We start from the raw sequence: 17,792 nt of genomic DNA, 5'->3' as shown, positions 1-17,792 counted from the left end.
TTTTGTAATGGGGATGAGAGGAGCTTAAATTATTTCTTTAAGTAATTGAAGTCCTTCCTTTCAGGATTTATTTCAAGTAGTAGTACGAAAACAATACGGTGACTTTTTGCCATTTATGAATACGTAACGGTACACGTAAACACGTAGAGCCGCGGCGCAACACAAACACGTTAATAGCTTAAATCGCTGGCGGCCGCGGCCCGAAACCCATTAAGTTCAAAACTCAATAAACATCATTGTTCCAGCGCTTAACTAGGAAAATAACCGCGCACGGCCGCCGGGGGCCGCTTTAGCCCGATCTTCAGCGACCTCAACCTCTAAAATTCATAAGTCAATTTCCTGCACCATTAATACGTAACGAAGTAGCGCAAATGGCGTTATCGCTTGTGCGCGATTACTTGCCCGCCGCTCTCTTACATAATTCAACGTATTAAACGAAATTGTTTAAACCTTATTGCTCGATTACGTTTCTCCACCCCGGGCACGCCTCGTTTGCCGCCGCCAATCGGGAGCGCGAGCTGCTGGCCCCCACCGCGTGTGCCCCGCCCGCCTCTAGCCAGCCAGTTGACAGCGTGTTGTGATGCCCGAATGTTGAGCCGCGCCGGACGTGGGATTACAGTGCGAATTGAGGGTTAAGAATTCGTACGTACTTTGATGAGGACGAATGTGTGGAAGTGTTAATCGAACGGTTGTCGGTCGTATGTTTTGGCGACGAGTATTCAGGATATAGGCGGTGCTATGACGATGCTCGCGATGGCGCGAGGATCGGAGGACAGGCGCGAGGAGCCTGACGGGGAGACTGAGGCGGAATGCGAGGCGAACGGGGAGGTGGACGTCGTGGGGGTGGAGGAGGCGGCTCCGGTGGACCTGACGCGGCGGCTGGGGCTGACCAGGCCTCCTGAGAGGCAGGCCATCGCGTTCTCCGTGGAGAACATCCTGGACCCCAACAAGTTCACGGGACGGTCGGAGGTGCCGCTGCGATACGATGAACAGTACTGGAGGCCGCACTACGACCGGGATGACAGTGACTCCGGTGAGTTTAGGGTTAGATAGGTACTGTTTTGTTTTTTCTTTCGTTGAGTGTGCGTGTTTTTATAATACTTAATTTTCGTGTTTTAAGTATTACAAATAATTGTGTTAAGGAATCTTAAAAATACCAGAGAAATTTCTGACAAAAGCGTAAAAATGCAAATTAATCAAAATAAATATCTCTTATCAAAAAATCTAATAAATACAATTTTGGGTAGCAAATTAGGTTTTATAAAATAACTAGCGGCCGCCCGCGACTTCGTACGCGTGGATCCTGTTTTACCCCCTTTTCCCGAATTTTCTTTGCTATAAACCTCACGGAGCCCGAGACCTTTCCAACGAATGCAAAACCGTGGAAATCGGTTCGTGCGTTCTGGAGTTATAGCGTCAGGGAGGAAAACCCGACTTATTTTTATATAGTAGAAGATGATAAGTCATTCAGCTCTTTTAAATACTATTTTTTTGCGAATCGTTTATTTTGTATAACAGTTAATACTAGTTGCTGTGTATGAGTAAAATAAGCAGGATAGTACCTACAGTAAAGTTATTAAAGCATAGGTAGATACACTAAAAATTTAAAAAAAAACCTCAAACGCAAACTAATTTTATCTCTTAATAACATCTTAGAGCTTTTTTAACTGCACCAGAAGGAAGGTTATTTAAAATTTCTGTCATTATTTGCAAATGACTTCAGTTTTTGAAAGTTTTGAACTATCAACTCGTACGGAGGTTCGTAATTATAAACAAAAACTGCTCAAGTAGTTATTAATACCTATTACAGTCTCATAAATTGTTTTGCTATGGAAAATATAAAATATTTTCTTTTTTATTCTGTGCTGTGAAATCCATCGCAGTACAGTTTTTTAATTAGTGCAAAATGATGTATAAATGTGTTCACATACAATACACATTGTTGTGATTGTTTTTCTAAAAAATTGCAACATGCACATGCAAAATATTTAAAAAAGCTAGGTTAATACAAAATAAGCATTGTTTATCAAAACTCTCTAATTCCGCTTAATTCTACTTTTACTGATATTATCTCTTACTCTACATGACAATGCGTATATTTATTACTAGCTTTCCGCCCGCGGCTTCGCCCGCGTGGATTTTTTTCTGTCACAGGAAAACTTTATCGCGTGCGTCCCTGCTTCAAAAAGCGGGATAAAAACTATCCTATGTCCTTTCCCGGGACTCAAACTATCTCTATGCCAAATTTCATCAAAATCGGTTTAGTGGTTTAGGCGTGAAAGCGAGACAGACAGACATAGTTACTTCCGCATTTATAATATTAGTATAGATCTTATGTACGAATATAATCTTATCTAGACGTAGATTTTTTAAGTTAGTAAATAAAATAAAATGCATCGTTTACAAGAACTTTCATCTATTTTCGCTCTACCGTAATGTATTTTACACGACAATGGGTCTATTTAGGCTCGGCTCTATGCTCAGGCTGCTAAATGGAAGCTAACGGGTGCTGACAAGCCACTCACTTTCAATAAAGTAATATACAGGGTGTTTCAAAATCCGTGACAAGTGAAAGAGCTATAGAAAATAAATAAAATCATTCCGAGGCATTAATTCGCAAATTGTTATAAAATTTTTAGTGCAATAAAGAATGAAAATTAATCTACCAATCTTTGTACGTTACGCAGTATAAAAAAATAAAATTCCGGTGGACATTGGTGAACTTTTCGTTGCTGAAATATTCCTTACCTAGGTATCACAAGTTCAATTAAAAAAACTAGTGTCAGACTTAAGAGGTGTCATCGTTGGGCAGCTGTCACGGCTTATTTGTACTGAAATTCACATTAAATAAAATTAGTGGGGTATAAATAAAAGAGTTTATAATATTGATTTCCGTAGATCGCGGGGCGCTATATTAGCAATATGAAAAAGTATGGTGATTCCAACGGATGCGAGAGATACGCGTGCGGCAAACGGCTAAAGCGTCACCATACATTTTCATAGTACGGAATTTTGATTCATGTACTATCAACGAAGCATGATAACTTAAAAAAAATGTTTCGTGTGCACGAAATTACCATACTCAATCGCACCCACAATTTTGTCTTTTGTCCATTAATTTGAAAACATATGGGCGTTGGTTCTAGTCGTTGCGAAGAAATATAAGTTCTAAGGTGGTCAAGCGTCAACTTTGTTATGGTACACCCTGTATAGTGTGAGCGAGCAAAAAGTCATCGTCACGTACTACATGATAGAGACGTCAAGAGTGTCAGGGAAACCAATTACCTGTTTATTGATACCGTGATTCGAACTGCACGTTTAAATACCGTTATCTCAACGAAATAAGGCCCCAAATTGATTAAACTGAACACAGATAGCTGTACAAAAGGTTTGTCCGTATGTCACGTACTCAATCAAGAGCATAATGGTTCAAAAATGGCATTTCCTATTTGGTCTATTTAAAAGTGGTCTAATTATTATTTATTTGTTAAAGCAAATCAGTTTTTTTTAAACGCCGGCATTTATTTATTGTGACAAGAAATTGTTATTCTGCTCAATTACTCGTGTAATTTCTATGATCTGAGCGTGTAATGAATGGGTACAGAAAAATGGTTTCAGTTAGAAAAGTTTTCAGATACCTATCTATTTTAGAGAGTCGTCTTTACACCAACTTTCAAATTGTATAAAAAGCAAAATAAGTGATTTATTTATAATTATAACTTAAATGCTACTATTAAATTTTGAAATTGATCTTACTTCGAAATAATGAGGTTACAATAATAAATTTTTCTAGATTTTGTGTAGAATTGCTTTTTAGCAATTGCAAAAAATCTAGAAAAACTTTAGCAGACCTATTAATTTTGACATTCAATAATGTAATCTATTTTAATAAGTAAGCATACCTAGTTACTTAATAACGTAATGAGTAATTCCATTTGTTTTTTATATCTTTTACTGAGCGATGCTAACTAATTTGTTTTTATTTACGCAACCCCTGAAAAAATCGCCAAATTACTAATTTTCATATCGCTGTTCTTTCCAAACTTCCAAATTGCCTGCCCCAATGTTTTAAGGATGATAACCATAATTTAGGGGCCACTTTATTCGAATAAAAGCACAATATCTCAATCGCAGTGCCACCGGCGAGGAAGCAGTAAATTTGTCGGCGCACACGGCTGTTTGGATATTGATTTATACGCGCGACCACCGGTCAGGAGTCATCTTAATTTTAAACTTGCTTGAAACAGCTGAAATAACATTTCTGATTGTATTGACATTGACCATTATTTGCATCGCGCAGTTAAAACCTGCAATTTCTTACTATGGTTTTATAGGTTTCTTTTCGCTTTATTTATGTGATCAAAATATTATTATAATAAAAAAAATCGTCAAATTTTATGTGTGTAATAATAGAAGAAACACTACCTCTTAAACAGGGTCTTAAAACCTAGTACATATCTATACCTACCTACAGTTATCATTGCTAGTTTACGAATAAAATTAGAACAAAAATGTACCACGAGTTTTAGTGTTAAAAAATATTAATATTTATCAAAGTAGATTAATTATATACTTTTAAGTGGCTTTAGCCACAAGAGATGACTGAAAACAGTTTGTATTTAGGATTTTACAAAAACATAAGTAAGTAGCTACCTCAACAAGGTCCCTAAAATTATAAAGCTTTTTTCATAAAAGCTTCATAGCTTTTATTGCTTTCAAAAGAGCCTTATCCATTAAATCCCATGTTTCTTGATGAAGATAACTATAACATTAAGTATTATTTCCACATCTTAATATGAGAATGCATCTCAATCGAGTGGGAAGCTGTTAGGCTGTCGTCGTGGCCGGCTACGCGGTGAATTATGTTGGACGGCGCAGGACGCTGATTTATGGACCGAAGTGTTGGTCCAGTTCGGTTTTAGGAAAGTTATGCTTTTGCGTATCGAGATGTAAAAAAAACAATATCTTTTTACATAGTTTGAACTAATGAATATTGTAAGTACATACTTACAAATCATGAAATTTTAAGCTTTTATAAAGTCGTGTAAGCCTTTACATGTTTCATGATTTTTTGCCCTACAGGCGTGATTTGAAATGAGCTAAGGAGCCTAGAAGTACCGCTAACTATTTGATATATATTTATTGAGCTTTATGCGACTGGTGCGAAATATAACACTGGTCAACACTGGTTTTGCCACACGAACTTTGATAGCTAATTTTGTTTTATCAATCCACCCTCATTATTAAAACACAGTTGTCTTATGTCAATTAGCCTCATGTTTGTTGTGATACGGTAATACTCATAACTAGTACTACGGCAGTAAATTAACAGAAATGCTTACAAGTAAATCGTTATAAAATTATTTGTCGTTGAATTTGAACATTGTTTTGGATTTATTAACCCTGTGAACATGTCGAGGAAGTGTAATAATGATCCTAACTCTTTTTGCTATGTCTGCGGAGAACTTACATTCAAAAAACAACGACGAAATTTTACGAATCTTGTGTTGGAGTGTTATCACCCTTGTTTTGGTTTTTCTGCCGCCCATCAAGACAAATCCTGGTCCCCTTATGTCTGTTGCATAACGACCCTCATATTTGGAACGAAGGTGCACGACCTATGCCGTTTGCTGTACCCATGATATGAACTAAACAGCGAGATCACGTTTCTGATTGCTATTTTTGTCTCACTGACATAAAATGTATAAATTACAAGAAAAAAAAAACACAGTTATTTACCCTAACTTATCTTCAGCTATAAGACCAGCCTCTCATTGTAAAAAAATTGCCAGAACTAATACCAGTTGCAACTACGTCTGTTGAGAACGACAATTCACAACCGTCCACTTCAGGTCAATGTGTTGTCCCTAAAATAAGTGATACAAAGATAAAAGAGGGTATTTTTGCTGCCCCTCAAATTAGGGAGTTAATAAAAGATTCATGATTTGAATAAAAATTAAGCGATTTAGAAAAATCTGCATGGAAGGATTTTAAAAATTTTGTTGCAAATTTTTTGGGTAAACACAAGAGTGGCAGCTACAGAGAGTGGGTTAGAGAGCTATTATTGTCATATCAAGCATTGGGTTGCAACATTTCACTTAAGATCTATTTTTTAGACTCGCACCTGGATTTTTTCTGACAATTTAGGGGCTGTCAGCGACGAGCACGGTGAGAGGTTCCATCAGAACATTTCTAATATGGAATATCGGTACCAGGGCAAATGGAGCCCAAATATGTTAGCAGATTACTGCTGGATAATTAAAAGAGACCAACCAGAAGCTAAATAATCAAGAAAATCTTAGATTATTAAGTTATTTATAAAAAAAATAAACTTTTGATTTACGAGATCTGCGTTTTTTCCTAATATTTCAAATTCCTCAATAGAACAAAATCCTTGTCTAGCAAATTTTGTTTAACAGTTGGTTTTTTCTTACAATCACCAATTAAACTAAAAAATATCAAAAAAGTCCGTGTGGCACGACAAAGTTAAAATTTTGTTGACCAGTGTAATCAATCTTTACCAAATTTCATCTTAATTTATTTAGAAGATTAAATGATTAAATGATAAATTGCAGTTTGTGATTGATTTCCACAAAAAAATATCAATAATTTAAAATTAAGTCTTCTTTCTTTATGCACAGCCACTAGGCACCATCTTTTTATTTAAGCCTGTTAATTATGCGCTTTGACCAAAGTGGGACCTCTAAAACAATTGATTTTTATGCGTCCCATTCAGGGAAATTAGTCCAAGATCTTCTAAAAATGCTTACAGGTAGAACACAATTTTAAAAAGATCAGAAACTACTTGCAACCTCGCTACACCTAATTAAAATCTTAATTCCCCTGCCATACTATCGTCCAATCAATTGTGCAATCTTAATCGAAGTGTGGAAGCTGTAAACCTATCATCGGCGCGCGCGCACGCGTTTGATTTACGGCGACACGTCGCGGCGCAGCGAGGAATGTTGCGCGGACTATCAACATATTGACATGCTGAAAACCGTTGTTATTTTACAATCAACGGCCATGTTTTTGGCAGTGATTTAAATTACTGTACAAGATGATCTAGAGATTTCTGGAGGATGGAGGTGTGTTTCTACTAGTTACCCTGGACGTGCATCAAGGAGGCGTAAAATTCCATTCCTTTATTTTTTGTAAAGAGTATTTTTTCGAGATAATAAATCGTCTGATAGTCTATACATAGACACAACGCGTGATTTTGAAACTGTTTTCAGGTTTTGCTTTTTTGGACTTTGGTTCTATTGAATAAGCACGGAAACAGCTTTCTTATTTCTAATCTTATTGCAATAACAGTATTTTCCATCAATTCAATTGTATTGAATTATTAATGGTATAAAGTTTATACCTCAAATCATTCCAGAAACAAACAAATCACTGATTTCAGCAATAAAGCACCGCGTTTTTCAGCTAGGCTTTGCCCAACTACCTACTTGATATTATGCTCTGAACGGTTTTAAAGAAGCTTTTACATACAGATACAATCATATAAATATAATAGCTCAAAGGTGACTGACTGACTGACATAGTGATCTATCAACGCACAGCTCAAACCACTGGACGGATCGGGCTGAAATTTAGCATGCAGGTAGATGTCATGACGTAAGCTTAGCATCCGCTAAGAAAGGATTTTACGAAACTCCACCCCTAAGGTGGTAAAACGGGATCCACGTGTACGAAGTCGCGGGCGGCCGCTAGTATAAATAGAAAATGCCTGACCCCTGAAAAACTTGAAAGAACTATAGCAGGTTTTGTATTTTCCTCAAAACTCTTCAGAATCAACTGAATATTAAACTTACCATGTAGGCAGCGTAACATCAATCCAGCTATTCTACGATCCGATAAGATCCTGTTACGATAAGTCTCTTGCTCGAACCCCACTTCACGTGGACAGTGGACACGTAAAGTATCAATCGTTCACGGTCCATCGCACTAATGTGCTATTATTTTGCGCGGACAATTTGGCAAGTATCAAGACGCTTCGGAAGACGTTTAGATGCAATGATAAATAAGTAAACAAATCGTTAGTTGTGCCTCGTTTTGTCTATAAAAAATCATGGAACTGTGATTGTTTCTTGAAATACTGTATCTAATAGGTCTACAGGTGATTGCAGTGAAACATTTTTTTCAACGGTCTCTAACGACATCTATCTGTCCATCTATCTTTAGCTGTAAAACTCTACATTGATGTAAATTTAGAGATTCCATGAACTTTTATTTATTATTCTATAGGGGTCCAGCAATCTCACTAACTATATGCAGTCTAGGATGATGGTTCAATAGAGAAAGTGCTTTGTCAAGTTGCAGGCCATACCTATTATTCAGATTAGATATCAGCAGCCAGAGTTAGCGTCTATTTGTTCGTAATAGGACAACAACAACAACGTAAAACGCCCATCATACCTTACCTATCTAATTTCTGTATCTGTAGAAGCTGAAATATTTATAGTGCATACCTATGTTTTTGATTTTCTTAAAGCCTTGGCGTCATACAGAACATTTTAAAGACGAATAAGGATTCCACTCTAAAACATCTTTGATGTCAAAAGCAGGACTACGTAAACCCACAAATGCCGAATATAAGAATAGGTAATACCCAACTTCTGCGATTCACGTCGATTGGTCGGCGGGGGAGCGAGACAGCTTACCCAATACCCGCGAGCGAGCGAGACGGAGTTAACCCTACACGGCCGCGTCCCTTTGCGCACCAATCCGTGAAATTAGACTCGTCTAAACGAATCTAACGATTATTTTATTATCCCCTTTGCACTAAGATTTGTTCCTTGCTCAGTCAAATAAAAATAAAGGTGAATAAGGCGTCGCAAGGGTCAAGACGAGGACATAAATTCCAGAAGCGTTTAGGGTGGGTTATTTTTTGGGCCTTTAAGTCCGGTCGGACGCGTCCGGGTAGGGCCGGACGCAATAAATGCCGGGTTATTCGCTGGGTAAGCGTTTTGAGCGGTGTCCGAGAGATATAGAGCTTTTCGTTTTGTTGGTGTTCTTTCATGGTTCAAGCCATTCAGGACGTCGATTTTTGAATTTCAATGATGACTTTGCTGAATTTCATATTTCGTACAAAAGATTTTCACACGCGAATTTCCCGGCTAATTCATCCGTTTCTGAACCATTGAAATTCTTGCTAAAATATCAGTGCAGTGAATTCTTTCACCTGAGATACGTCTCTATCACGTTTTTTTCTCTTAAAGCTTATTAAAATGTCATAATAAAACTCTCTTCTCTAAGGTGTACTTGTTTGAGTAGACCACTATACAAAGCAAAGTGTATTACCAGTATAACTTACAAAATCTGTTCCACTCTTGCTGTGTGTGTTAAGTCTGTTAAGTGAATGTATTGTAACATTATGAGTTTCCAAGTTTCGTGTTAGAAACTGCACCACCGGTATTGTTTAGAAAGACATGATTGAGGTTTGATAATTTTTCTCTTGTCGTAGAATAGTATTTCCGTCTAAACGTCGACTTACAGAAAGGTATTTTGGTTATATAATTACCCCTTTTACACAGATTCCACCCAATTTGTATTCTCGTAAAAGAACGGGGAGTTATCACGCAATTCAGGGTAATTCGGGGGCTAATTAAAAAGTCAGCGCGCAGTGTTGCCAACATAAAACCCTCGTTAACACGCATTTCCGCTTCCGGTACAGTTTGTTTTAATTCCCTGGTATTGGAGGGTTGGGAAGGAGTTATTGTTTTAATCCTTCCGAAGAGTTAAGTACTTTGGGAGGAATACTTTGAAATTGAGAAGTTATAGATCGTTAACATCTTGTAAACAACTTGAAATTGATTCTATTTTATCGTGTATGCAGTACCTCTAGCATGAACAACTTTCGTCTTCGAATCGTTTGCGTATTCGATAAAATTCGAGATTCGCAGTCTGAATTCAACGATATCGTGACAATTTTGATTGTCAAAATTAGTTTCTTGCTTAGTTTCGTCATACTGAGTTCACTTTACGTTTTTGGTCTATACCTACTGCTAATTTATAACTCTTTTAACTACCTGGAAAAGCTTGCACTGCATCTCACGTGATGATGAGGGCGAAGTAAGCTGACGTTAATATTTTCAGTCTTATTTACGTTAAATAAGTCTCACTGAAAAAATATGTAGCACTAAGTATATGAAACTGTCATAATTATGTTCTTTTTTTAAGTATGGATGATCATTTTATATCTGCGAATTTAAATGATACAAAGACAGACGTACTTAACTTGGAATATGATAAGCGACTACAAAATTAATAAAAGAAATGACAACAATCAATAACCACTTGTTTTGTGACAGAATGGTGTCTACTGCCGTACTCGAATGCTTGCATTTTTTCTCTTTCACGAAAATGTATCATGCAGACGCAATTTCAGTTCACCCAAGAACTAATCAAGAAATAAGTGCTTATATGCGTGAATAATATCGCATTTAAGACGTCCCCAACTGAAACACTACTAGACTCCATTTGCGAACACGCCTCGCCACCGATCCGGCACAAAATTACTCTCCACTTTCTTCATTTAACAAATTGATGGTTCTTGTTTGCCATCAACAGATCCCCACCAAAAAACCACCTTAACTTACCAACTAGTAAGCTCAATATTGCTTGTACATAATAGCCTGAAGCTTCCGAAGCTTACGCCCAAAAGATAAGGCTGAGTTTGGGTTAATAGCGATCCGTTTTGGGATTTTTAACTTTAGCAAACAGAGCCTAAAGATGGTAATTGCTTGAGAGGGGAGGGCGGGGTGGGGTGGCTGCGGTCGAAGTTTGTAATTAATAAAGGCTTGATTACAAGTGCTTTCCTCGGCGGATTTGGGGCCCGAGGGGTTGACTAAGTGCACTCGTTTGGTTCTGTTGTCTCGATCGATCGAGTAGATCGAGAATATGGAAATCAATCATTCCGTTTCATGCTACTTTAAGATAAGATTCCTATGATGGAGAAGAAATCCAGATGACCTATTGTCCCTCAGATTCCTCAAACCTTTGTTATAACATCTTACTTTAGTAGCTTCTAAATCATGAACCAAGGCTTTCTTTTGGTATTTATTATGTCCTTTGAAAACGAAGACTAGGTAACTGGTTTTGCAAGATATAAATGAATCTTTATTTACTAGCAGTGCTATCTAGGGACATGAAAAATAGTTTGTCTTATTCTCAGACCTACTGAATATACACATAATATTTCCTAAGAATCGGTCAAGCTGTTTCGGAGAAGTTTGGTTACAGATACTGTGACAACATTATAAAGATTTAAATAAATAATAATAAATATTGGACATTTTACACTGCGTCTCTAGTCCCAAGCTAAGCAAAGCTTGTACTATGGGTACTAGCACATTTAATGCCGAATACACGGCGCCGTGGAGCGGTAGGAGGCCACTTCCACGGCACCGTGGAGGGGCGGGGGGCCGAGCACACGGCGCCGTGGATCGCGACCGTATCGTTTCTATGAGGCTGTATGCCGCCGGCTTTCACGGCAGGGTCACGTAGCTCGTGCAGCCACACGCACGATTTGTCGATCTCACAAATACTTTTTTCGGATTTTGACTAGCGTGATATTTGTATTTTATAGACGGCTGTCAATCACGCGTAATTTTCGCGCCAAAATGAGTGAAGTGCCGGGTCCATCGAAGCGCTTTTCTACTGATAATTCTTCGATTTCTGGTGCTAAAATATGAATTTGTGACAAAATAATATAATCAAAAATATATATACACATATATATATTTATATGAATGTAAAGGATGCGACAGATCGCCAGGTTTCTGTACCCAATGTTTTTGTAATTTTCATTCATAGTTTTCAGACTTTTAAGCATTTTATTTTTTAGAAACAAAACTATTTCCTGTTTTTCATATAAATTTACGATTTGTGTATGTTTTTCTTTTGAATTTTATCTTTTTTAATAATAAACACTAAACTTTTAAGTTCCACAAATTATTAATTGTTTATTTTCATCCATTAACCTAATAATAAAATATAAATAAACCATAAAATAGATTAAAACAAGATAATCTCTCCTCCCCACGGCGCCGTGTTGTCGGCCACACACATGCTGCCAGGCCGACTACACGGCACCGTGGATTATCCTTTTTTTACTTAAATTCATTCCAAATGACTTTTTTTTTTGATAAGTCGTCCTAGGGTGCCTTCTATTAACTATAGAAACATTAAAATAATTTGGTCCTACGCGAACATCTTTGATGATAAGGTGGGAATTGCACATACATCTCAGTATTAAATAGGCATTAAATGTGCTAGACAACGGATATAAACATACATAAATACTTTTCTTTTGGTAAATACATACATATTATACATAGAAAATACCCAGACCCATCACAGAAATTAAAATTCATCATTTCAATTTCTGCCCGGCCGGGAATCGAACCCGGGACCTCTCGGAATAGTAGTCCGTTCTGAACCACTACACCAAACGGCTGACGATTTAACAAATTACTTTGCGTAATATGTATCACAATGTCTTGTACCAGCCTGAATCCTACATAGTAGGCAGAGCTTTTAGTCTAACAAAGCGTACTACCAAAGTATAAGACCTTTGTTTCCTGTGAAAGTGCTCCAATAACATATTTATGAACATCGTGTTCCGCACAACGCACTACAGCCTCCCAGCCCCGGTCTCCCCGCAAACCTGTAAATCCCTGCAACTTAGCTGGCTTGTTCACGCCGATGTTTGCCTACCCTGCTTTATTTGGGGGTCGGTACATCGTGTAAGGGTGCTATTCAGGGCACCATCCTGAAGGGATCGAGATCTAGTGTATATTTCAGGGCATACTCCTGATATTTTCTTTGGTAAATGTAGCGAGCTTCTGAAGGCTTTGATGAGATGTAAAATGATACTCTATTCGCAAGCGTTGTCTTGATTTTTTTCGAAATACGCTCTTTTTGCTCAAATTAATAACTTTAACTAACCGACTATACTTTTATTAGTTTTGAACATAGAACATTGAACTTAGAACCAATGGCCCAAGAAAAAACATTTAAAAAATCAATCCGGTGACTTGGTCCGTGGATCAAGCTAAAAGTAGGCCAAGTCGCCGGAAGACTTCCATGGACAGCCCCGGGGAAATTTTCTAAAATCTCTATCATTTACTTTTATAATAATTACCCCTTATAAATAAAAGTTACACCCTACTCGAACTCTGGCTTAAATTGTCATTTAGTATGGAAATATCATTTTAATCCAGAGGTCATCCTAGGTGTAACTTTTTATTAATAAGAGGTCTAATGTATTATTCTTATCGCACGGCGATAAATAGCAATCGTTTGCCTTCATATTGGCCCGACGTATATTAGTTTCGACTAATCAACTTCATTACTACGTCAGAGCTAAGGTTACAATCGGCATAGTTGATCAGCTGTCGCGCGGAGTGAAATATAGCGCGAAGGCGATTAGCGCGTGGCGCGCGTAGCGACGGACTAACGGCTCACGCGGTACGTGATTTGTTTATTTGGCTTCAGGATGAAACTTTCAGCTACCGGCTACAGTTAAATACAGCCGTAATGAACGTTATCACCCAGGTGTGTGAAGAAATGTCTAAAATAAAAAAAAAAAATAAGTTAAAATAATCCATGTTTAATTTTAAAGTGAAAATAAATAAGTATTTTATTTTTAAATAGTCTTTACTTGGTGAAAATGATGGGAGAATTGATGATAAATAAATAGATATGACGCTTCGTCAGATTTTCGATTCTTTATGTAAAGAGAATGTAAAAATAATACAAAGCTTGCTTTGACGTTAACTTACCCTTAATTTAAATCAACTTAAATCAGTAGGTATTCGTATTATTTGATATTATTAGCACGATTGTACCTATAACTTGTTGGCGCGTTGGATTTTCTGTAAGCCTTCAAGCAGCCTTCTAGAATAAATAAACCGTCAGCCCACCTTAATACATGAAAGAATTGGAATTATTATCATTTTGATAATGAGGAAAGTAACTAATTTCTTATGTATCTAATTTCTATACTTAATTTAAACTGGATTTAACGTTCTTATTAGTTTACTTTGAAGCATTCACGGCGCAATCCAGGCAGTTTTATCTCATACGAAGTCATCTTAATTAAAATCAAATTCTGAAACAGAATTTTACGACTCTACAGCACTTTTCATCATAAATAACGCTCTCATTTCCTCTCCTGATTTTCCACGCCATTAAATGCCATCTCTATATATCTTTCGATGGAGAGCTGACCTTCAGACATTATTAATTTAGGATTGTTGTACAGTTGACAGCACTTTATACTCTACATTTTTGCTTTAAAATCGCTCTTATTTTTAATACAGGATGGCACAGAGCTTGTCTTGATGTGCCATCGTCCGTGCATGTACTCGTATTACACAATACACAGTTTAGCAGACAGTAGTTAGGTATATTGTGATTAGATTATTTAAACATAGATATAAAAGTTTACCCATTATGCACTTCAATTAATAAAATACCTGTTACTAATTAAGGGCCTATGTACTCAATTTTATATTTTGATTTGAGAATCAATGTTACCTGTAAATCTGAGGAACAATGAGTAAGTCTTTATTTACATTAAACAGATATTTTTACAACTGAGTAAATTAGTTTTTACGAACGTGATGAATATTTGAAATGATTACTTTCGTGGCTAGTTTTAGCAGCTAGCTATGAGGCTGTACTATGTACATATTTATTAAATTGCGAGAGGTGTTGTCACAAAATTTTGTCGCTGCTCTTGTTACAAAAGTAGTAAATAAGTGCACATTTCACGGACCGTTACGACTCGATATACTTGATTCTTCGTTATATTCACTGTGGCCTCCATATATCACTCAGCAGCGCCATCTGCCCGTAATTTTATCGGGCTAATTCGTGTTGCATGATGTGGACACCCGACTTTAGGCAATAAGGCATAAAACTCAAACCATTACACACCCAATTAGACTCAAATTCTTCACCGTTAAGACACAATTTCAAATATCAGCTCAAGCAAATACGACCTAAAGGTTTAACCGTTTTCAGAAAGTAGAGTTTCCGATAGCATGTTTTCATTTGTCTTGAGAGGTAATAAAATTGTAATATGTTACTTGGAGATGAAAGGTTCAATGGAAACCGTTCTGGAATTTTAATTTTATTGTCTGGAATAACAATGTTTGAGAGTAACCACTTTCTCAGAGTAATAAATGACTCTACATTTTTTACGTCATATTTTGTTATGATGAGTCGATGAACTAGTTTTTGCAGTTTTTTTATAGAAAATGGTCTGTAAAGCTTTCATGTAATCGAATAATAGAAAATTTGCAAATATTTGCGTGCTCATTAATACATTATCGAGTTATATAATCTGTTTGCGCGCCATTTTTCCAATTATTCGTCTCGTTTCCACTGAATTGTGTCGTGTTTTATACGAGCGGACTAACGACATAAACTGCCGGCCAATTTGCTAATATTTACACATCCTCCCGCCATTAGCGGTCCAAATAATACTAATTTTACTAAACGCGAAACAATCGTAAATTATACTTTAATGTTTCCGCTACCGATGTTGCTACATTAAAAATTAATGGCCGTTTTAAAACTATTTCGCACTGGCAACAAATCTGATGGGAACAGGAAACGGACACATCCATTATATCATTTGGAAAACATGAATTTTTTTTATGAAAATAGCGTTATGAGGAAACTATAAAATAGCGTGATTTATGTAACCCGTTTATGGGTTTTAAAATATCGCGATATTTATAGTTTGCTGTCTTGGATATTTATATTCGTCACTGTTGTCTGCAAAGGCATTTGGGTAACTTTTGTAACAGAAGGCAATAATCCCATTTTACCCCCTCAGGGGTTTAAATTTGCAAAATCACGTCTTAGTGAGTACCTACGCTCTAAAAGGAACCTCCATGCAAAATTTGAGACTCTTAGCACTTGTAGTTTCTGAGATTTCGTGATGAGTGAGTTAGTCAATCAGTAACCTTTCGCTTTTATGGCATGTATGTATATTACACGATATGGTTTTACCCGTGTCAAATAAAGATTAAAGATGATGTTTTGTATGAAAATGACGATATGTAATTTACCTGTTATAAATTATAGTAGGAACTTATGCCACCAAATTTTTATTTCAAACTTCAACTGACCTTTGTCTATCTTTGTTACAGTCAAAGACCACCTCCAACACTCGGACCTGGAAGCCGACGATGTGGAGACCGACGACCAAACCTCCAATATGGATGACGACATCCTTACCCAATCCGATCTGGACGAGAATGGGGACCCAAAGAGTCCCACCAGCTCCAGCTCCAAGAAAGGAAAGTCTGGGTCTTCCAGCAGAGATTCTAAAGGGGGCACTAAGCCAAGAAGGGCGAGGACGGCCTTCACGTACGAACAGCTGGTGTCTTTAGAGAATAAGTTCAAGACCACGAGGTATTTGTCGGTGTGCGAGAGGCTGAATCTGGCGTTGAGCTTGAGTTTGACAGAGACACAGGTACGGATATAACTAATGTCTGATTCTTTAGACATAATGTAAATTCAAAGTTTGATTATTTTTAAATTAAGCTCTTACTTGTGCCCTTTATAAATCTTATTTTTAATTGTACAAATAATGATTTTCAGAAATGAAAACTCTGTTTAGTTGCTCGTGCAGACAACTGGTACAGTCAGCGTCAAATAATTCGTGACATGTCTTTGTTACAATTCGAATAAGGATGCGTTATGAACTTTTTGGTCACTTTGGGTGTCACGAACTATTTTACGCTGACTTTACAAGTTGTCTGCACGTACCAATTTATATTAAATGTCAATTTCTTGATATACTTATATGAAACAAACCAAAAAGAGTTTTAAAACGCATATTTTGTTCCTAGGTCAAAATTTGGTTCCAAAACCGCAGAACGAAGTGGAAAAAGCAGAACCCTGGGATGGACGTCAACAGCCCAACCGTGCCACCCCCCTCAGCTGGGGGATTCCCCTCCGGCCCCTACCCTGGAGGGCTGCTATACTCCCACGGGGTTCCCTACCCCTTCACAGGCCCGGGACCCTACGCGCCATACTTCCACCACCTTGCAGCGAACCACCACCATTCTCATGGGAGTCTGGGACATTCCCACACGTGATTGTGGCAGCGCCCAGGGTCCCAGGATCCTAGGGTTGATAAGGAAAATGACAGCCCGTGCGGTCTGTCAAATTGAAGTGACAGTGACAGTTAGTGTTGAGGTGTTGGCAGAACACAAGGTGATGATAAAAATTATCTTTTTTGAAAGATATTCTTCGAATCAAGCATAAAAGGTTCATCACTAACATGTGTTGGCGAAAAACATTAGTGAACAATTTTGCCAGTGACAGTTTCGGTCTAGTTTTTATCAAACATTTTTTAACATAACTAGTGCTTTTAGTGCAATTGTCTAAGTGAAATTATGAATCGATTGTGATATGTATGGATAAGGAAAGCGCCGTAAAATTTTGGATAATGATTTTATTGTGTCAGAAATTACATCAAATACTTAAAATCATATTCCGAAATCTACTGGACACTCTTTTGCATCTTTAGACTAGGCGCAGACCACCGATTTTCAGTTGGCCGATGTTGTGCCCGATTTTAAATTGTATGAAGAATCGGCCAAATCAAATCGGTGATATCGGTGTAATGTGCGCACTTCCATACATGCCCATACTGATCTACTGCGCGACTAAACTATCGGCCGACGAAAAATCGATGGTCTGCGCTTAGGCTTAAAGTATCTATTTTCTGTTCTAATGAACTGTTAGCACTCAAAAGTTGG

The 17,792-nt window shown here is 37.3% G+C and overlaps 1 protein-coding gene across 1 annotated transcript; it reads left to right on the top strand.

Moving 5' to 3' along the window:
* The first annotated feature begins 591 nt into the window (after window positions 1-591).
* On the top strand, window positions 592-17,243 carry LOC135083855 (homeobox protein slou). The gene is made up of 3 exons (XM_063978593.1): window positions 592-1,033; window positions 16,173-16,498; window positions 16,878-17,243. The coding sequence occupies exons 1-3, from the start codon at window positions 739-741 to the stop codon at window positions 17,124-17,126; spliced, it is 870 nt and encodes a 289-aa protein (XP_063834663.1). The 5' UTR covers window positions 592-738; the 3' UTR covers window positions 17,127-17,243.
* The last annotated feature ends 549 nt before the right edge of the window (window positions 17,244-17,792 follow it).

Source organism: Ostrinia nubilalis, chromosome 24 (genome assembly GCF_963855985.1).
Source record: "Ostrinia nubilalis chromosome 24, ilOstNubi1.1, whole genome shotgun sequence".
Lineage (NCBI taxonomy): Eukaryota > Metazoa > Arthropoda > Insecta > Lepidoptera > Crambidae > Ostrinia > Ostrinia nubilalis.
Note: the sequence above shows the minus strand (reverse complement) of the source record. Positions and strands in the feature narration are given on the sequence as shown.